Source organism: Fukomys damarensis, unplaced genomic scaffold (genome assembly GCF_012274545.1).
Source record: "Fukomys damarensis isolate Sample0158 unplaced genomic scaffold, DMR_v1.0_HiC HiC_scaffold_23, whole genome shotgun sequence".
NCBI lineage: Eukaryota > Metazoa > Chordata > Mammalia > Rodentia > Bathyergidae > Fukomys > Fukomys damarensis.
Window position 1 is genome coordinate 24,711,785 of NW_022900935.1, and position 23,097 is coordinate 24,734,881.

General features: G+C 37.5%; 1 protein-coding gene across 4 annotated transcripts in view; it reads right to left on the reverse strand.

The window, feature by feature from the left end:
* Window positions 1-23,097, reverse strand: part of Eif2b3 (eukaryotic translation initiation factor 2B subunit gamma) — a 119,123-nt gene that overhangs the window by 56,285 nt on the left and 39,741 nt on the right. For all 4 annotated transcript variants that reach the window (XM_010610158.3, XM_010610155.3, XM_010610156.3 and 1 more), the window contains one exon: window positions 10,023-10,182. In XM_010610158.3, the coding sequence (XP_010608460.1) occupies window positions 10,023-10,182 (160 nt within the window). The remainder of the gene's footprint in view (window positions 1-10,022; window positions 10,183-23,097) is intronic.

Consider the following 23,097-nt stretch of genomic DNA (forward strand, 5'->3'; position numbering starts at 1 on the left):
AAAAAAAAAAAAAAAAAAAAAATGCTAGTTTACTAGGTATGGAGTCATGTGGTACAAATTGATCTCATACATTGCCATTTATTGTTTATTTTTTGTGTTTTTCCTCTCAACCAAATTATAAGCTCCTCAAAGTGTTTTCTGTAACATCTAGTACAGTGTTGGACATGTAACAATATATATGGACATGTAACAATATATATGGTGTCTGTTATGGCTTATGTCTAGATGTCCCTTAAAGCCTCATGCAGTCACAGGTGGGGCTGTTCACAGAGGTGGTTATATCTAGAGTGTATGATGCTGGGATGAAGGGTATATAATTACTAAATTAGTCCATTGATTGGTTTGGCATAGTTCTAGGCATATATATAGAATAAGGGACGGAAGGAGGGCCGCTGTTATTACTTGCTGCCTTTGCTGTCTTCTGCCTGCCTGTCTCTCCTCTGTGCTCCCTGCTGCCATGCCATCCTGCCTTGGAGATAGCTGATTATAGACTGAAACCTGTACAATCTGTGAACTGAAATAAACCTTTTCTCCTTTAACTTTGGGTGTTGAGTATTTTGTCTCAACAATGAGAAAAGTAACTAAGACAGCGTCTATATTTTGCAAAGGCATGAGTACACAGAGGCAGCATGGCAAAATGATTAAGAACAATATAATTGGTGAGGTTACATCTGAGTAAGTTATTTAACCTCTCTATTCCTCAGTTTCATCTAAAAAAATGGGGATAATAGTGTCTACCTCACAGGGTTGTTATGAGGAGTAAATGAATTTCAATTAATTAATGTATTTATTGAGATAGGGTTTTGCTATTTTGTCCAGGCTGGTCTTGAACTCATAAGCTCAAGTGATCCTCTAACCTCAGTCTCTAGAATAGGTGGAAATACAGGCATGTGCCACCATGCCTGGCTTTAGAATTTATAATGTTATTAACTAAAATACTAAATAAGATATTAAGTAAAAATATCCAAAGTTTGATCATTTGATCCTCACAACAAACAAAGCATTAGTTCAAGACATTTTTACAAAGAAACTGAAAATTTAGCTCTAGGAAAAATATTCTTTGTAATATTATCTGAATATTTTTGTCTGTTATTATAGATAGCAGCTATTTACAATTGGACATGCTTTACTACTGGCTATAGCTACCTATGTACCTAGACTAAAAGGCATTATTTAACTGTATAATATCTTTAGCTCAGGAGATTGAAAGCATTCAAGACCATCAACCAGATGGTGTTTGCTCATCTTATCACATGCATTGTTGCCAGGGATTTAGCTGAGTGGTTCCGCTGGATGCCTCACAAGCACAAGGACCTGAGTTTGATAACCGGCACCAAAAAAACAAAAATCATATGCATTGTTTGAACCTGATTAGGGAAAAAAAGTTTTATCTTCTCCCCTCCCCCTCAAACAAAATTAGTGAAATTCAAAAAAGGAAAAGCAAATACACTGTATTGCCAATTTGGAGCAAAATTTTGCAGAGAATTCCAAGTGCCACACAGCAGTTTTGGCATGTATCAATTCATCCATTACATGAAAATGTATGGAAACTTGAGAATATAACAAAGCCAGCAAAGGTTTGATTGTGAGCTAGTCTTTTAAAAGAAACACAGAGATGTTATTTTTGGATATACTCTGGAATGCTTACCCTTCCCAAGTCCTTAGGCTCACAAAACCTTGAATCACTGAATGTCCTGGGAACAATAATTTCTAGCCAGCCAATTTTATTTTTTTTTAGCTCTGCTGTACTTTTGCCACATTTTCTCTCCCTTTCCTTTTTGTATTGGTTCTTTATAGCTAAGATAGTAACCAGAACCTCAGTACCACACAAATTATAGACACTTGGAAAATTTTCTTTTTTTTCTGTTTTACCAGTGAATTCCAATTTGGGAACAGAGCAGAATGTCCATCCTAAGAAGAAAGACTACATAAGTAATGTTAAGAAGTAGATAAAACTAAGAACTTCCATTTTAACAAAATTCTGTCACATTCAACTATTCACTTTTTTTCCTAGTTGATTTTTACTTCTCTGACTCCTCTGTCTCTTCTGTAGTCACTTACTTACACATTCATTCATTCAACCAATAAAAATTTATATACCAACTCTATCACAAGTACAATGCTTAGAGTTAAGAATTCCAACTCATTTTATGAGGACAGTATGATCCTGATGCCAAAACTAGACAAAGATATTATGAGAAAGGAAAATTATAGGCACATTTTCTCATTATATAAATACAAATATACTAAACAAAATATGAACAAAACAAAATGAATAGTATATCTTGTAGGTTTTAAAAGATCACAAACTTGTTACAGCTTCTTTTATTCAAGGGTAAGGTTAGTTCCCTACCCTTTACATCTGGGCTGTCTGACTAGCTTTGACAAGCAGAGGGTAGCTGAAGTGACACAGGGATCCAGAGACCTTGTAACTTTGGCTCCCACACTCTTAGAACCTGCTGCTGCTACTACACGAACAAGCCAGTGCTAGCCTTTTGGATGATAAGGGACTAGATGGAAACCCAGCTGAGAACAAAGACATATTTCAGGGTCCAATTGTGAAAGGCAGACTCAAAGATAAGAATAGTAGTTCTGGGTGGTGGCAGCGGCAGTGGCAGTGGCGGCGGCGGTGGCAGCAGCAGCATCAGCTGTCTCATCCCAAATATGAGCACTGCTGGAATCTGAAGGCCTGCACAGGGATTTAGAGAAAAAGGCAGATGATCCTGATACTGATGCATTACTTGAAGCTCCTTCTTTACAAGAAGGATGAGGGCCAGGGATATAGCTCAATGGTTCTGCCACCTGCCTTGCAAGGGCAAGGTCCTGAGTTCAATCCCTGGTACCAAAAAACAAAAACCAAGAAGGATGAGAACAAATTGAGCAGTGCTAATAGCCATGAAAAATTTAGTAAAAAGAGAGAAAAAAACAAGAGCAGAAGTCACAGCCATGAACAAAAATGAAGCAAAAGTAAGGTAAGGTATGGAAGTGTAGACAAAGAAAAGAAAGAAAAAGGGTTGAAAGAAAGCTAAACAGAAGCAAAAAAAAAGGGAGATAGAGCCAGTATTCAAGAAGTTGAGATCACAGATGTGCAGGTCACTACACATTATCATCTGAGGAAAGATGACTCTAGCATCAAATTAAACAGATGATGTTCTAAAGCAAAAGACTACTCGAAAAGACCAGAGCTCTATGAGGGAACCTACTGATAATCTAACTCCTATGGCAAGAGATGTAAGGACAATTTTCTGCATGCATCTGGGTGCAAAAATTTCACAAAAGAGAGCTGGGGATTTAGCTCAGTGGTTCTGTTGACTGCCTTATAAGTGTAAGGACCCAAGTTCGATCCCCAGTACCAAAAACAAAACAAAACAAAACAAAACAAAAAAACCAAAAAGAAAAATTTCACAAAAGGAATTGGGGAAGAGTTTTTCTCCATAAGACAGTTCAAGATGTGAGGATGATATTTTTCTTTTGTCTTTTTTGTACAACCATACAAACATGTAGTATATGTTTATAATACATAATGAATACATTCATTCTGTGGAGTTGGCACCTGTATATATCATATCTTAATCCTTTTTAACTTCCCCTTTCCCTTCCTTCTTCCTCCATGCCTAAATTCTCTTCCATCTTCAAAAGGGCTAACTCCCTGTTTTCTATTATCTATCCTTTGTTGTACTCTTTATATTATAGTTATTGGTTTCTCATGTAAGAAAACCCATGCAATATCTAACCTTTTGTATGACTTTTTTTTCTTTTTCATTTTGGTACTTTTGAGACAGGGTCTTGCTATAAGGCCCAGGTTGGCCTCAAACTAACAACAATATTCTTGCCTCAGCCTCTGGAGTGTTAGAATTACAGGTGTAATGGGTACAAGTTTTGCAGGTTCCACAGCAGCACAGCAAGCTCTAGAACTGAATGACTCTTAGGCATTTGGTGCTGTGGTAGTATTCTATTTTGTTACAGATTTGAAAACAAGATTTCCCCAACAGACTGAAGTCAACAGACTAAGCAGCTTTTGCTGCTCCTCCTGTTCAACTACTTATAACACAGTCTCTTTGATGTTTAATCCTCAACAGAAGGGGGATGGCATGCAGGGATTAAGAATGATCTGACTGAAAAACATAATAAAAGTGGAAGAGTTATTCATATTTACATCAACAAAAATTCAGCTCAGGGCAATGCCTATGTAAAGTGCAAGCAATTGCTGCTATCGATGCATTGCATGGCATGTGGTTTACTAGTAAAATAGCAGTAGCATTTTATATGTCTTGTAATTTATCACAACTTCTTTCTTAGTGAACTAGTGGTTCCAAGTAGATGATAAAGGAAGATATAGTCTCTTATGTATATAGCTATTTTTCTTGCCTTGAGAATTCATCTTGAGGTGTATTTTTGTTTTTGTTTTGTGTGTGTGTGGTGCACCAGGGATTGATCCCACGGCCTTTGCACTGACTACATCACAAGCCATTTTTTGAGACAAGATTTCACTAAGTCACTGAGTTGCTCAGGATGACTTCAAATTTGTGATCCTCCTGGCCTTCCAGAATGCTGGGATTACAATCATGTGCCACCAACCTAGGTTTTGAGTTATCTTTTATTTGGATAAAAATAAAAAGGTAAGTATCTACTGTCACTTGAATACAATTCTTGCATCTTGAAAAAAATGTAAACAAGTTGGGGGAGAATGACAGCTATCTCTTGGCATTCATCCTACTGTCTGTTCTACTTCAGTGAATCTACACTGGCACACTAACTTGGTCCCAACTAACAGAACATGACAAAGGTGAAGAGATATTACTTTCATTATTAAGTTGCTTAAGATTCTGACTTTTATCTTTCTAGGACATTCTCTGTCTTTGATGAAACAAGTTGCCATGTTAGAGAGGCCCAGATGCTAAAGAAATGGGAGAAATCTCTGGTCAACATCTGGCCAGACAATGGCCAAGTCTCTGGCCAATTGTGGCTCTCAGATATCAGTCTTTAAGAAATTCAAATTTTGCCAATAACTAAGTGAATTTGAAAACAAATCCAATGAGACTCTAGCCCTACTCATTTATACCTTCACTGCAGCCTTGAGTAAGGCTTTGAATTAGAGAATCAGCTAAAGCTGCACCTGGATTCCTGACCCAGTGTTTTATTATTTTTTAGTTTTTGGTATCAGGGATCAAACTCGGGACCTTGACCTTGAGAGGCAGGCGGTGACACCACTGAGCTAAACCTCTGGCCACAATGTTTTAAACCGTTAAGTTTGTTATGATTTTTATAATAGATTATTTTTATTTTTATATAATAGATTTATTTTTATATAATAGATTTATTTTTATTTTTATAATAGATTATTAATACACTAGCTGACATCATGTGAACAGAGATGAGCCATCTCAGGCACATCCAGGCCAACCTGCCAACTGGTAGAATCACAAGCCAAGTAAATGATTACTGTTTTAAGTAACTAAAGTTTGGGGATGTTTGTTACGCAGTAAAAATTAAGTGATACAATGTGTAAAAGCATTGTAAACCATGACCAAGTTGAGCTCATCCCAGGTACATAAAGAGGGCTTACTTAGAAAACCTGGCCGGGCATGATGACCCACAATTGTAATCTCAGCTATTCAGGAGACTGAGGCAGGAGAATTCTAAGTTGTTTTTGTTCATTTGTTTTTAGATAGGGTCTTGCTATGTAATTCAATTCAGGCTAGCATCAGTCCATTGCTCAGGCTAGGCTCAAAATTGGGATCCTTTTGCCTCAGCCTCCCAAGTGCTGGGATTATAGGCGTGTGCCACCACACCTGACCCAGATTGCAAATGTGAGGGCAACCTGGGTAATTTAATGAATGAGACCTTGTTTCAAAATAAAATGTAAGTAAACAAACAAATAAATAAACAATTATGAACTTTAGCTGTGTTCACTAGGTTCAATGCCCTGTACTGCAAATAAACAAATAAATTTGTGATTGTTACTCATCACATTATCAAAATAAAACAGAAAAAGATGTATGATCCCTTGAATAGATGCAGAAATCATTTGAAATTTATATAATTATGAAAAAACTTATATACTTATGAAAAGATACTTATTAAACTAGCACTAGAAGGAGACTTTCTCAGTTTCATGACAAGTACCTGTAAAATTTGTAGTAAACATAAGTTTAAAAGCTGAGGATGTAGCGGGGGCTGGGAATGTAGTCAGTGGTATAGCATGTGCCTAGCATGCATGAGGCCTGGGGCTGGATCTCCAACAGCACAAAGGGGTAAATATTGCTATGAAAATAGATTTTTAATGTTCTCATTGAAGAAAATCCTAAAAAAGAAAGATTTCATGTAAATAATCAAGAATCAGAATGATGCACCTTTCAGTGGAATTGCTAGAAGACAATGAAGTAATCCCTTCAAAATTCTCAGGAGAGGACCAGGGATTTAGTCAGTGGTGCCCCTCCTACCCCACAAACGCAAGGTCTTAAGTTGGATCCCTAGTATCAAAAGAATAAAACAAAACAAAACAAAATTCCTAGGAGACATGATTTCCAAGAGAAGTTTATATCCAGCCAAAATATTAAAATGAGTGTAGAATAAAAACATTTTCAGATATGTAAAAGAAGTTTATTTCTTCCCAATAGTATTCCCATGAAAATATGGGTATAAACTAAGGAAGTGGAAAACAAAGTTCAAGATATGACAAGGAAGTATGAACCTAATGTGACAGCTCTACAACAGGATAACTAACTCAGATTACAAGAGCTCAAGGAGAGGTATCTTCAATAATTTGAAATTGTGGGGACACCTGTAACATGTCGGAAAGCAGTAAAAAGAAATTCACACAACTAGGGTTGGGGTAGAATTAATGATAAATACACAGTAAACAAATAAAATAAGCAAAAAAATGACAATATATAAGAAAGTAAGGGGAGGTGGCGAAAAGTAAACATATATTACAAAGCTACTACAAATACTATAGTATTTATAAAGCCATACTTGTAAACAGTAAATATTCAGTAAATGAACAATATAGTATCAATGACTGTATTAGAAAGTTGGGCAGACTGGAAGTTTGCCTATGTGTAGCAGGAATACAGGGTGTGGCAAAATAGAACTAAACCTTTAAATTCTGGAGTAGGAAGTCAACAGATAATTCCTATAACTAAAAAAATTAAGACATGGCAAACAAAAGCATGCTATTTGAAAATACAGAATTAAATACCAAAGAAATCAGTTACAAGTGTTGCAAGCAACTGTCTGAGTGGAGTGAGGATAAAAAAAGTGAGGAACTGGTATTTATTATAATACGACCTGTATAGTTGTATCACTCTTTAAATTATGGGCATATAACTCTGATTAAAAAGAAACAAAAGGCTGGGATGTGGCACAATGTGGTGGAGCATATGCTTAGTATGTGAGTCTCTGGGATCAATCCTCAACATCACATTAAAAACAAAAATAACGCTGCCTGCCTTGCAAGCACAAGGACCCGAGTTTGATCCCCAGCCCTAAATAAATAAATAAATAAATAAATAAATAAATAAATAAATAAATAAGCCAAGTGCTGTGGCACATGACTTTAATCCCAACACTTCGGAGGCTGAGGCAGGAGGATCCTCTTGAGTTCAAGGCCAGCCTGGACTACACATAGTGAACTTAAGGCTAGCTTTATACAGAAAGACCTTGTCTCAAAAAATAAATACTAAAATAAATAAAAAAGAAGAAACAGAAAGCACAAGCTACGGAGTCAGAAGGCATGGATTTGGGTTCTGGTTCTACTCATCACTGATGTGATCTTCAGCAATTACCCACAAAATGTTCTTAGGGCATAAACATATAAAAAAACCCTTAGTATTAAATAACACAACTATAGTACCTGAACCTGCTCTTTGGATTTTAGCTTGAGAACAAAGCTTGATTATTAGTTTACCATGTAAGACTTAACCACAGATTTTACAAACAGAAAATGACTGCATAAAAATTCAATATACTTTTAAATTAGGGATGTGATTTCATACCAACCTACCCTGGTTTCACATAAGTAAATTGTTTACCTCATCTTATCAAATATCTTACCTTTAAAAAAATTTCTCTCTAACAAAGACACTGAATTCTTCCCTATATTTTTACATGATCCCATTATTATACCCAGTATATTACACTATAATTTATTAATTCTAAATTATTTGGACTTCATTTGGTACATGTTCTTTAAGCATAAAAACTTCAGTTTGAGTATGCAAAGAGTTTAATAAAAACAGGAGTGGAATGGATGAATGGGGATTGAGAAAAGAAAATAGAAGTTAAAAAAATAAAATTTTTTTTTTTTGCAGTATGGTTTTGAGAGAAACACAGGAAGCTGAAGCAAAAGAACTATATATTTTTGGTGGTGGCACACGCCTGTAATCCCAGCACTCAGGAGACTAAGGCAGGGGGATTGCCATGAGTTTGAGGCCAGCCTTGGCTACATAGTGAGTTCAAAGCTAACCTGAACTGCATAGCCAAGACCCTGTCTCAAAACAAACCAACAAACAAACCAACAAACAGCACACAAACTATATCAAGAACAAGGGGACTGATCAGCATGAGTATCAATTAATGTAATAATTTCAAAGTGGGCCGGGGATTTAGCTCAGCGGTTCGGTGGCCTACCTTGCAAGCACAAGGACCCGAGTTCAATCCTCTGTACCAAAAAAAAAAAATAAGCGGTTCAGGCCTACCTTGCAAGCACAAGGACCCGAGTTCAATCCTCAGTACCAAAAAAAAAAAATTCAAAGTATCCAACAATTAATCTGTATGAATGATTACCTAACCACAAAAAGTAACTAGAAACAAATTTAATTGTTGAAGTCCAAAATTACAAGGCTGGGATGTAGTTCAGTGATAGAGTGCTTGCCTAGCATGCACAGGTCTTGGTTTCAATCCCCAGAAGCACAAAAACAAAATGAATAAAATTATAAGTTACTCAAATGTCCTTAAAAACGAAAAAAAGGGGGGGCTAAAAATACAAGATGGGTTATTCAAATCTTCAGAATGAAAATTCTAAATCATTCTATTAATTATAGTAGGATATTAATATGCCACACATAGCTTCTAACAATTGTAACAGGCTATGCCAATACATAATAATGACAAGATAATGTGTTACATAACACAGGCTAAGCAAAACCTAAAGAACACATCATTCTGAAATTTCAGGAAAAACTAAAACCATAAAAAGCATGGTCTTAAAAAGCTTCTGATCTAGTAAGTATCATATTTATTGGCTATTTAGGATTCAAAATAACTAAACATACTAAATTAGTAATAGTAATCTTAGTAACTCAAAGGTATCTAAGTTTGTAATAAAAGTTTAAACTTTTAAAAAATTTGTTTTTAAATTAGACCTTTTTGTTTCTAGATATAGTTCATCCTTTGTAATCACAAGTTTAATATCTAGGGATTGAATTAACTACAGGTCAAAAATATTTTGAAAAAAAATTGTGCTTGCACTGAACAGACTTGTAATTATTCCCCCTATAATACAGTAGTAACTATATACACAGCTTTTACATTGTATCAGGTATTATAACAACCTACAGATAATCTAAAGTATAAGGGAGATGTGTATAGGTTATACAAAAATATTACACCACTTATATTAGGAAATGAGCGTCCATGATTCTGGTATCACTATGTGCGCGCAGGTATGTGTCCATGAATACATACACAAACACTTGTCTCCATGTATTCCAGAACCTATCCCCTACAAATACTGAGGGAAGGTGTACATGTACCCAATTATTTGAGTCTTAAGTAGAATGCAAATAGTTCTAAATGCTCCTCTCCACAAACAAAAACCCAGAATCTTATTAATAGTACAGGCACTTTCAAGTCAGAGAGTGTGTCTTATTTGATTTGTTAAACTTTGTTTAACTTTTCAACTCTTATCACAGTATCTATAGTATATAGCCAGGTCCTCAAAAAAATATTTCTTACGTGAAAGCATGAATAATAATTATAAAATGAACCAAACAAATACTTCAAACTCCAATCTTCCTTACCTGTTTTCTTTTTCCCCTTTTGACCTGGAACTGGCTCTAAGCTATCCTGGCCTTTCCTCATTAACATGGCGAGTGATGCATCATAAGCTCTGAACAGGTCCACAACCTCATGTAGGGCAACATCTGTTATCAGATCACAGCTCAGGACCAAAACATCTGTCTGTCAAATGAAGAAGGGTAAATTTAATATCACAAAAAACAATGGATCACACAAACTTGTAATGGCTTAGAAGCACATAAACCAGACAGTATTTCAAAAAAAAATTTTTTTTTGAGATAGGGTCTTGTTCTGTAACTTAGGCTGGGCTTGAATTTGCAACAATCCTCCTGCCTCAGCCTCTGAAGTGCTGGGATTATAGGCATGTGCCACCATACCCGGCTTTCAAACCTTTTTTATACCAAAACAAGTAAAATAAATAGGGTTGCGCAAATGGAATTGTCCTGAAAGAGGGTGTAGAGTCACTACTGCCTACTTGTGAACCTTACCGGGCAGTTTTTAGACACCCCTGGAACCCAAATCACTAAGGAAGAGCCTGAACAGTACCACATTGCTCATTTCTATGACTTTGGAATAAATTATCTTTATAAAACAGCCATTATATTATACTTCTAAGAAATAATGAGCATAATAAAACAATAGGTGACACCTCTCTTTTGAGCGCTTGCACTCTATTTCTATGAGTGTGTATTTTTAAATTTCTGCCTAATTATGAGAAGGGAAATGAGATGGAGAGAAAAGGGAAGGATGGGAGGGGAAGATGATGACAAAAGAATTAAGACATGTTATATACATGTACAAACTCCTCTACAATAAATGTAATCATTACAGACTACAAATATGTACTAGTAATTTTAAAATTATAATAATAAATAAATTTCTGCCTAATAATTCCCTTTATGACTCTTAATAACTAGTCCTGAAAATTCTTTTTTGCACAGTGGGAGTCAATGAACCTACACACTTATTCTACAGATACAGTGGGTTTAAGTTTCTTTTCTCTGCTTTGGAAACCTCCTCAGACCCTGTCCTGTGACATCTCTTGGTGAGCCAGTAGCAGGAGGTAAAAGAGGCATCAAGGGAACAACCCTGGAAAGTCCCAGCCAAAGGCTTTTTTCCCCCTCATTTCTCCCAACCTCTTGTTCTCTGAAACATAGCTCATTCCCCCACTCCCCCCACTCCCGCCCTGCAAACCTCTACTGTGTAGTCTTGGTTTTTTTTTTCCTTTTCAGCAGTTAGGGCTCTCGAGGACTTTGAAAACAATGAGTGCTTACATATAAAAGTGTGGAAAACAACAGGCACTGATGCTAACTGAAGAAGAGGAAGAAAAGAAAGTTGTGCCCAAGTTTGACAAAGGCCCAAATTCCTGCCAATTGCCCCGTCTTCTTTCCCCCTTCTCACTGTTATTAGTTAGGTATATGATATGAACAGGAGGGAAAAAAAGGACTCAGAGTAGCTTGTAGTATTAAAGAAAGTATCGTTATGACTTACATTTAAAAATTGCTGATTAAGGCCCAGGAATGTAGCTCAGTGGCATGGCGCCTGCCTGGCAAGCATGAGGCCCTGAGTTTGATCCCTGGTACCAAAAGAAAAGAAAAGAAAAAAAAAAAAAAGAAAAGAAAAGCAATCTTACTTTTACATACTAATAATTTATGGAAACATTTCTGTTTTTTGGTTTTTTGTTTTTTTTTGTACTGGGGATCAAACTCGGATCCTCGTGCTTGTGAGGCAGGGAGCGGAACCACTGAGCTAAATAGCAGCCATGTTTTTTGTTTTTTGAGACAGGGTCTTGCTATGTAGTTCAGGCTGCCTTTGGACTCACTATGTACCCCAGGCTGGCCTCAAACTCACAGAGATCCTCCTGCCTCAGCCTCCAGAGTGCTGGGATTACAGGTACACACCACCATGCCTGGCTAAGATTGCTTTCTTAAGTTTACTAAGTTAAAATGTCAATGTATAAGTCTATATTAAAATTTTCCCTAAATGGGGCCATTGGGCTTAAGGAATTACCAGACAAAACTGCCTGAAAAAGCAGCTTCCAGAACCAATTTGCTTTAGTGTTCTCTGCTGATGGGGGCTTCTCTGGTTTTCCCCAAATCTTATTGTGTCCTACCCTAACTAATGTTATAAAAGAAAATTAAGTTAGATATAATTAGAGTTTTCTGTCTACACATGGGAAATATGATAAAGAATCAACAACTGGAACCTCATCTTATTAAAAAGCTTTTGCACAGCAAGAGAAACCTCCAACAAAGTGAAGAGACAACCCACAGCATGGGAAAAATTTTTACCAGCTATTCATCAGACAAAGGACTATTAACTAGAATATATAAAGAACTAAACAAAATCAGATCCCCTGAATTTAAAGACATAGCCCAAAAATGGGCATCTGAAATGAAAAGACACTTCTCAGATGAATAAGTAGAAACAGCAAATAAATATATGAAAAAATGTTCAACATCACTGGTCCAAATGAAAACAAGGCTGAGACTCCATCTCATTCCAGAAAGAATGGCTGCTATCAAGAAATCAACCAATAACAAATGCTGGAGGGCCTGTGGGGAAAAAGAAACCCTTTCCACTGGTGGTGGGAGTGTAGACTGGTGCAACCACTGTGGAAATCAGTGTGGAGATTTCTCAAAAAGCTAAAATTAGAGATTCCATTTGACCCAGCTATTCCTTTCCTTGGTATCTTCCCAAAAGAATTAAAAGCATCATACCACAATGATATATGCACACCCATGTTTATAGTGACAGTTTGTAATAGCTAAATCTTGGGGGGGGGGATTTAGCTCTGGTGCTGCCACCTGCCTCACAAGTGCAAGGTCCCAAGTTTGATGCCCCGAACACCACCACCACCATCATCAACAACAACAAATTATTGGAAATAGCCCATATGCCCATCAACCAACGAATGGATAAAGATGTCTTTTTTCTACAATGGAGTACTACTCTGCCATAAAGAAGGATGAGCTTCAGACATTTATAGCTAAATGGATGGATCTATGTGAAATAAATTGGACACACATGTTTAAATACTGCACTATTTCTCTAGTGTGAAACCAAAAGAGGAAATAAGGACTAAAATGTATAACAGATATCAGGAAATGCAAAGAAAATCTTCAAATAGGAAGAGGAACAAGGGACAAAGGAGGGGAAAAAGAAGAAAGAGGACAAGAAAAAGTGAAAATAGAAGGACAAATTGAAACAAAGCTTTTGTACATAGGGAGGGAAGGAGGAGGGAAAAAAGGGGTGGAACATACCATGTAGAGGTGCAAATTCTCTATGATGAGTGTTATCATCATGTATGACTAAAATGTACCAATAAATATTTTTTAAAAGTTTTCTGTGTTGGGCCGGGGATTTATCTCAGTGGTTCTGCTGTCTGCTTTGCAAGGGAAAGGTCCTGAGTTTGATCCTCAGTACAGAAAAAAGTTTTCTATGTCTAAAGCAATAAGGTTTTGTTTTGTTTTGTTTTTAAGATTAAAAAGCTAATATGGTTACTGCACAAGATTAAAGTAACAAGGGCTAGATTTACATACTTCCCTAAGTGAGGAATGAAAGCTTCAGATTATACTGTAATTGGTGCTGCCCTTTTTGGGATTTTCCATAAAATAGACCATTATGTCACTAGGGGTGGACTATCCTCTCTTGCCCTCTAAGACAAAGACTAAAGCTACTAAAACTAAAGACAAGACTAAGACTAGATTACTGACCAAGGTTAATGATGTCATCCATATGCCCTTGCTAAGTGCCTGACTTTCCTACTGGATCAATATTAGCTAAATGGTTACCCTTGTAATCTTATTAGTTGATTATAGTTTGACCTATTGTCCCACCTCGTGATTTTGCCCTATAAAATATTCTCAGAGAGATGACCTCTGCAGCAACCCACTCCAGACCGTTCCTGTCTTTCAGGAGCTATTTCTATTCCCTAGTAAACCTTTCCTACTCTTAACTACCTCTGTCCTTTGGAATTCATTCTTTGATTTCAGGGGAAATGAATTTCTCCTATATCTTTTATATACTGCTCTTTTGTTATTCTTTTTTTGGGGTGAGTACTGCTGATCAAACTCAGGACCTTGCACTTGCAAGGCAGGCAGAGGCACTACTGAGCTAAAACCCTGGCCCTCTTATGTTATTTTAATGAACTTTCAAGTACTCTTGAGATGAAAACCTGCCTTCTTGCATAGGTCTGCCTATAGAGAATGGCAATATAAACTTTCTAGCTACTAAGGTTTGTTAACTTTGTAGTGTAAATTTTGTATGTTTATATTATCTGGATCTGGTCACTACCAAAGATCTTCAAGTCTACAAAATAAAGACCAGATCCAAGTTCTGAGCCCTACAGTAAAAAATGTTAATGGCCCAATGACCATAAAAAACACAGATATCTTAATATATTCATTCACCACTGTTATAATTAAAACATATTTCTTTAACAAACAGGGAGGAATCTGTATGCTGTTAAACTCTACTTGCTGTATTTAGATAAATACCTCAAAACCAAATAGAGGTTAATATTAAAGATTAAAAGGCTTATGCTAAATGCTACCTAATTTTGTCTGACCTCTACAACTTCTTTAGCTGCTATTCATCAGTATTATTTAAATTTTGGGCTGGGGATTTAGCTCAGTGGTGCCACCAGCTGCCTTGCAAGTGTAAGGTCCTGAGTTTGATATCCGATACCAAAAAACAAAACAAAACAAAAATATTATTTAAATTTTTACTTGCTAATGTTCTTGTCCTCTTTTCCAGACTATCAAAAGATGAAAGTCAATCAGATAACAAAACCTATCTTTGTTTGTCTCTTTTGGATGAGTCAGGATGAAACTTTTGACCCCTGCCTGGACAGGATCAATGCCCTACTTAGCTTGAAGCAGCTAGAAGAAGATAGACCCTTTGTCCTTCAGTACCCCTTAAGAATAAATCATCAAAGATGTGTGAGTATATGTGTGTGTGTGAGGGGTAAAGTAGCACAGAAGAAAATAAAGATAGGTAGAAAAGAGACAAGAAAATCATAACTAAAAAAAATTTTTTTTCTGAACTTTTAAGAAGACTGAAACTACAGGACACAAAGCTACCCAAGATTACCCATATCAGTGTTTCCTAAGTTTGTTTATGCTTCTTTTCTTCTAGGCCCATCACAATCAAAGTCCTTTAAAGATACTACACTTTAAGTCCATAAATAAGCTTAGTTGATAAAGGGCAGAAAACTAATTTTAAGATAAAGGAACAGACTGAGAGAATTCAAAGAATAATTTTAGGCAACACATCTTAGATTACTTAGATTATCCATCAAGAGAACAGTTAGGGGCTGGGGATTTTGCTCAGTGGCACTGCACCTGCCTCACAAGTGCAAAGTTTGATCCCTGAGTTTGATGCCGGCACCAAAAAAAAAAAAAAAAGAATAACTGGGGTTCATGCCTCTAAAAAATATACATATAAATAGAAAAACAGAGGGTTTTATGCCCTTCATCTGCAAAATGGGCCATTATCTTTCTGTGGGTGGGCCATCCTTTTTACTATAAACCCGCCAAGACAGAACTTCTATGGCTTCATCAACTTCACAGATTTCCACTGCCAAAAACAAATAAATATTCACAGCTCTAAACTATAGCACACCTATCTCTCTTGAGGGCCCCACACTCTACTTTGAGTGTATACTTTTAAAATTTCTGCCTAATAAATCCATTTATTCCTCTTTTAAGAAAACTGAGGCCTACCACCACGGTGCCTAGTATACAGTAAACTTTGAAAAACCAATGAATCATAACCTGTTTCTCACTGGTAGAGCATGTACTTAGCGTACATGAGGCACTGGATTCAATAGCACCGAAAAAAGTAAACAAACACAAAATAAAACAAAAAAAAAATGATGAATGAATGAACCCACGAAGAAAAGATTTTCTCATGATAGTGAATTTTCTGATTACAATTCTAATCATTCAAATTAATTAAAATAAAAACTAATAATGGAAATTAATGTTTTTTGAATGCTTACTAGTGGTCAGAAATTGTGATGACACTTTGTATGCATCATTTCTATTTTTACAACACTGTGCTAAAAAACTATTACTAGTAGTTTCTATTAGTAGTTACACATAAAGAAACAGGTTTACAGTTATTACATAGTAAGAACTAACAACGAGTAAAGGCTGTTAGGGAAGTGATCATGTTAAAGTATGCTGTGACGCCGCCTCACAGGCTGCATTCTCCTGGTATATCTTGGCTCCTAAAATGACCTCATGCCCTTATCTCTGGTTTCCCTCCCCCACAAGGCCACAGTGGTCCAGGAAAATTGAAACCTGTGTCTGCAGGACTGGGCTCATAAAAGCAATCTGGCCTGTGATAGGTTAAAAGTAGCTCACTCCTCATAAATAAGCAATAGCCCACCCCAAAACTGATAAAAGGACCTTCCTTTCTTTGTTCTCTCTCTCCTTCTGCTTCTTCTTCCTCTTCTCTCTCTCTCTGCCTTCCTGCCTCCTGCTCGCCTCCCTACAATAAAGATCTCCTGCCGGACCTCTCGGTGCGTGAGTGGCCAAATTGGGAAGGGGCACCTGAAAGGGCATGCAAACCCCCTTTCAAAGGCTATTCATGTAACTAAAGAATCTGTATTGCTAAACAGTGTTTTAAAAATCAGCTTTGATAGTTTGACATCCATTTAAGGAAGTTCTACTTGACAGTGTCTTATAAATTTAGGTCTCTCGTGGGTGGGGATGGGGATACAGTTCACTAGTAGAGTGTTCACCTATCATGTGTAAGGCCCTGGGTTCGATCCCCAGCACTGGAAAAAGAAAAGAAATTCAGGTCTGTATCGTACCCCACATTGTGGTTACTAGAAATCAGCTAGACTGTCATATTTTAAGAGTAACCTTAATAAATTAAAAAACATAAAGAAGGTTATAAAAATCACAGTAGCTGAAAAGAACAGAAAAATAAAAGTGAATGTATATATACTTGTATATAAGGGAGGGAGTAGGTGGGTCAAAAAGTGGGATTAAGGAAGAGATAATAGTATTCTTCAAATATGTTAAAATCTGAAAGAAGAACCAAATTTAAGCTGAGCAGGTCAAAAGTAAAATCTAAGAATGAAAGGTAAAAATAAATCAAAGTATTTTTTATTTCTATGTTAATTTGTCAATTACAGATAGAAAAAAAGAATAATTTTGTAAGTTAATGAGCTTCCCATCATTAGAAGTGCTCAAGCAAAAACTGGATTATCATGCACAATGATTCATTTATGTAACATTTATTGAGCACTTACTGTATGCTTAGGTAGGTCCTGTTATGGAGCCTGGAGGAAACAAGACTAGAATATTATGTAATAAATGTAAATAGTGGGCCAGGGATTTAGCTCAGTGGTTCTGGTTGCTGCCTAGCAAAAGCAAGGACCCTAATTCCAGCAGTCAGGAGGCTGAGGCAGGAGAATCACTGTGAGTTCAAGACCAGCCTGGGCTACATAGTGAGTTCTAGGTCAGTCTCAACTACACAGTGAGACCTTGTCTCAATAAACAAACAAACAAAGAAGAAAAAAAAAAAAAAAAAAAAAGCAAGGACCCAAGTTTGATCCCCGGTACCAAAAAAAAAAAAAAAAAAAAGTAAACAGCTAACCAAGGTCTCCTAATATATTTTAAACAAACATCTATCTATACATTCTACCATGTTTTATAATACAGAAAACAGAAGCCCCCAGACAAATAGAAAAAAAAATTCTTTAAATTGCAATTTTAATAGACTACACCAATGTTTCTCAGTAGTATCCCAGACATATCTCAAGGAAAACCTAGATCCTACTGTCATTCCTCAGTCCACTAGGGCAGCTTCTCTTTTCTAAATTTTATCTTCTAGGTTTCTGTATAAAAGCTCTAGCTTGGAAAATACAGTTACTTTAAAAAAAAAATCCAAAAAACACTGGGCTAAATTATCCCAGGTTCAGGGATAGAGTGATTACTATCCACATGAAAAATTTCTTCTTCTTCTTTTAATGGCAGCAAAGTTTTATTAATGGTAGGAAAAGAAAGGGCTCTACAGAGCAAGTAAGCATAGGAAAAGAAGTACACCCTACAGTGTGAAGGCAGGCTAACATGTGAAGGCATGATAGCCTACGTGGAAATTTTTCTAAAGTTTTAATTTAAAAGTAAGATTCATCCTCTGGGGGGAAAATGATGATTTTAATTTCTTTCTTCCTTCCTTTCTTTTTTTCTGGGTGCTGGCAATTGCATTCATGAATGCTAAGCAGGTGTTCTACTACTGAACAACCCTCTGGCTATCAAGTCATATTCTACTATAGGAAAAAGTCATTATGCTCATAAAGTGAGACTCAACCATCAGAATTCCTTGTTTTACTTGTGAATAAAGAATTTCTATCAGAGCTGTGATTTCTTTGGAAGGCCTCAATGTTAAGTTCAAATTTGGATCTTTTTCTATTCTTCTGCTTAAGGCTCTCTTTCTTCTTTCTGAATCTTAACTTTTATCCTAAAAATATCATCTTTTAATGAAAAAAATTCCTAAGTCTACAATTCACCATTCAGGAATCACCACACACTAACAAATCAGACCATACACATGCAAGGTAAGGAAGAAATACACTGCAGAATCCTATTTCCTGTAACAACGCTTAGAAAGGCAGGGAACATAGGTCATTACTAAAGATGTGCATACAACTGTCACTACCATAGTACAGAAGTTGCCCCATTTCATAATAAAAATGACATTTTTGCCAAGGAAAAATCTCTTTTCTATTTTTCTAAGTTCCTGTAATATGATGATTGATTTTTGTAAATTGATTGTTCCATAATTAAGTCTACCTCAAAGTGAAGAAAATTGCTCCCAAAACAGATGCTTCTAATGTGGTGACAATGTTGTCTTGGAAAATAAATGCTGTTATCATTCAACATCTGAAAAAATATTTAGATCTGTCAGTACCATGAATGCTCAACAAGTCTTACATAATTATGAATAGGACTCTACACTCATTTATCTTTTCTTTTAGATTATTTCTTTCTTTTCTTTTTAATTGAGTTTATTGGTACAATCTAGGTATACAATACAGTTACATTCATCATTGGGATTCTGTACCTTTACATAATAGGTCTTGATTCTCATTTTTTCCCCTTGTCCCTGCCCTCCCTTCATCCCCTCCTCCCCTTAGATTATTTCTTTACTCAACTAAATACAACACATTTTTTCCTTGTCCCTGCCCTCCCTTCATCCCCTCCTCCCCTTAGATTATTTCTTTACTCAACTAAATACAAAATCTCCAAGGATCAGAAGGAACAGACCCCTCCCTTCAATGTCTGATTGCCATCTGCTGTCAGTGTGAAAAGAAAGAAATCAGTGTGAAAGAACAAGGCCTGGGACAGCCAGACACGGTTTCATTGGATATAATGGTCACTGAGACATCTATCCTACTTGCAACTCCATCACTTCCAAAGGAGTCTTTGCTGCTGTATTTATTTCCAAAGCTGGAAATACTGAAAGAAACAAAAGTCTAAAAATAGGAAATGAAATTATTTTTATACCTCCTTAACACATTTTTTGTATTTTTATAAAAGATGTAATAGAAATGACCATTGTTTTGATTTTTTATTCTAAAAGTTGTAAAGATCATTCTAGAAACACAAATGGCCTTCTACTAACTGTTGCTCAGTAAGAAAGGGGGAAAACTGATAAGAGCCAGAGAAGTATTTTTGATCATGTATGATCATAGGCCATGAACAAACATGGATTATCTGTACCATGAAGTAACTGTGTATCTGACCTGTAATAAATCTGAAAGTTCCCTGAGGTACTATTACGGTTTGGGTCTAGATGTCCCCCAAAGCCTCATGCAGTGGCTGAATCTAGAATGTGTGATGCTGGGATTAAGGGCATGTGGTTACTAAACCAGTACCTGTGAGACCGCCCTAATCCCAGTAGTCTGGATGGGATAAAAGTGGCAAAAAGATGCTGTTAAACTCACTTGCTTTTGCTGTCTTCTGCCCCAATGAACTGTTGTCCCTCTGCCATCCTGCCTTGAAGCCAGTCAATTATGGACTCTATGAACTGTAAGCCAAATAAACCCTTTCACCTTTAACTTTTGGTGCTGGGTATTTTGTCTTAGCAATGAGAAAAAGGTAATTAAGATGGTTGCCAACCCTCATTGCCTTGTATTTCAAGGAACCAGTACTTTTGTAACACCAACAGTAAGCCTCTTCTGCAGAAATCAACTGGAATCTCCAGACCTCCCTACTCACTATTCCAGCAGTCTTCATTATGGTTCATCCTAAACCTGCTGTTTTGGGGCCAGGGATTTAGCTCAGTGGTTCCAGCGCCTGCCTCGCAAGCACAAGGACCCAAGTTTGATCCCCGGTACCAAAAAAAACCTGCTGTTTTAAAGAGGCCAGAGCAACGTCAAGGACAAACAGCAAAGCTATGAGGGATGACAAATGTGTGCAGTGTCAACAATATAAAACGTACAAGGTCTCCAAAGGTCAAGACAGCATGTTTAGAAGCCATCCAAGAATCCAAAACACAAACTGTCAGTGTTGACTAAAGTAAATAAATTAAGCTCAGAAAACCCACTTACCAAGTCATGGCAAAGCTCAGAAATCTCTCATTATGAGAATATTTTCAATCAAGCCAAAACCACTAAGTAAAAATAGAGAAGAAAAAAATAAAAGTTAACTCAGAAAACCGGATGTGTGTGTGCACACTAGGAGGTGGGGGTGGGGGTGAGGACAGCTACTGGGAATAGACTGGACTCTTTTCCTGGCAGCTGGTCCATGACAGATTGTTATAAATAACACAATCTGGCAAACTATTTCCTACAGCAAGGAAAAAGAAAAACACACTCTCCTGGAAAAAAACCACCAGGGCAAAGTAAACTACCACACTTTTACCCACCCAGCATGTCCACAAACAATGGCTACGATCCAAATCACCACCCTCCACTTCTCTCTGGCCCATATGGAACGAATGAATTCAGCTACTTGGTGTGTCTATGAATGGTCACAGTTTATGTTTTCCTATGTGGTCCAACCCAATCCAAACCCCAAAAGTAGTCTGTGTACTTCAATAAACTTCAACAGTCAGCAGCAATGGAAATTGATTCAGTTTTGGCTGAACATGGTTTTTAAAAATGCCCTGAAAGTGTACAGCCAAGAGCCAACTGCTGCTGTATTTATTTATTTATTTGGTACCAGGGATCGAACTCTGGCAGAGGAGCCACTGAGTTAAATCCCCGGCCCGCTGCTTTGTTTTTATTGAGGTTGTTTACATGGCTAGTTTCCCTGTATTTTAACCTATCCTCCAATTTCCACTGCTTCTGTCATTCTCCTGCTTAGTGATATCCTGAAACAGTGCTCTCCAAACACTACCACCACCAGTTGAACACATTGCCACTTACTTTTAAAATGTATTTTAAAACACACAAATCATTTTAAGACTATGCCATACTCTGTGTGTGTGTATTTTTTTTAAGGAAAAGATAAAAGTTTAAAACCTTGGCTGGGGATATAGCTCAGTGATAGAGCATGTGCCTAATGTGTTTGATTCCCAGCATCACATTCGCATGCATGCACACACACAAACACACACACACACACGCCAAACTAACACACTTACAATTCTAATATTTCTCTCAGACATTCCATCCTATATACCCTGACTCTCATGATGTCTCATTTTTTGTTTGTTTTTTGGGCTATGTAGCTCAGGCTGGCCTCGAATTCATACACAGCAATCCTTCTGCCTCAACTTCCCAAGCAATGGGATTACAGGCATGCACTACCACGCCCAGTTCAACAATATCTCATTTTTAAAGATCAATGCTCTATAAGATTGAATTCAAATTCCTTAACATGACAGTAAAGGTCTTCAAAATATGACTTTACCTACCTAATTCAGCTTTCTCCCCCACAATTCCCTTCCACAATAACCAATATTAACTTGACAGAGTAAAATGCCAAGATTGTATTTCCTATTCTCTCCACACCACTACGTTGTCACACATTATGATTCAAGTCTTCTGCTGGGGGTTGTAGCTCAGTGGTATAGCACTTGCCTTAAGTGCTAGGAGCTGGTACACTCACACACACACACACACACACACACACACACACACACACGTATACAAACTCAGTAGGTCTTTTCATAGTCACTAGAAAGGGCAAAGCCAATATATTATCTCTCCTAGAGAGGAAGGCTTTTCTGATCGATTACAGATTTTAAATCACTAAAGTCTGACAATATCATACCAAATGGAAAAAAACTGAAAGCATTCCCCTAAAATAAGGAATGAGGGCTAGTATTTAGCTCAGTGGTTCTGGCGCCTGTCTCGCAAGTGGCAAGGGCCTGGGTTCGATTCCTGGTACCCCCCCCAAATAATAAAAATAAAACAATAAAATCAGGAATGAGAGTATCCATTCTCATTGCTCTAATTTCAAGATAGTACTAAAATTTTAGATCACTCAAGCACCAGGAGGTAGCCTGGGCCCCGATCCACCATGGGAAGGAGAGACACGCCTGCTCCTGACCCAGCCACCATCGCTCAAGCGCCGGGAGGTAGCCTGGGCCCCGATCCACCACGGGAAGGAGAGCCATGCCTGCTCCCCACCCAGCTGCCATCGCTCAAGCACGGGGAGGTAGTCTAGGCCCCTATCTACCGCGGGAAGGAGAGACACGCCTGCTCCCGACCCAGCCGCCATGGCTCAAGCACCTGGAAGGTAGCCGAGTGGGCACCCCTGAACCCCCATAAGTCCCCCCTTGGACTCTCAGACCTCCTGACTGTGCCAGTCTTTGGATCCACTCTGCAGAGGCAGGGGTGATCATCAAGGGTATTTTTCTGAGTTCCCAACTTTGAACATCTTTAAAGAAAGGGCATGGCTGCTCCCGACCCAGCCGCCATGGCTCAAGCACCTGGAAGGTAGCCGAGTGGGCACCCCTGAACCCCCATAAGTCCCCCCTTGGACTCTCAGACCTCCTGACTGTGCCAGTCTTTGGATCCACTCTGCAGAGGCAGGGGTGATCATCAAGGGTATTTTTCTGAGTTCCCAACTTTGAACATCTTTAAAGAAAGGGCATGGGAAACCCCTG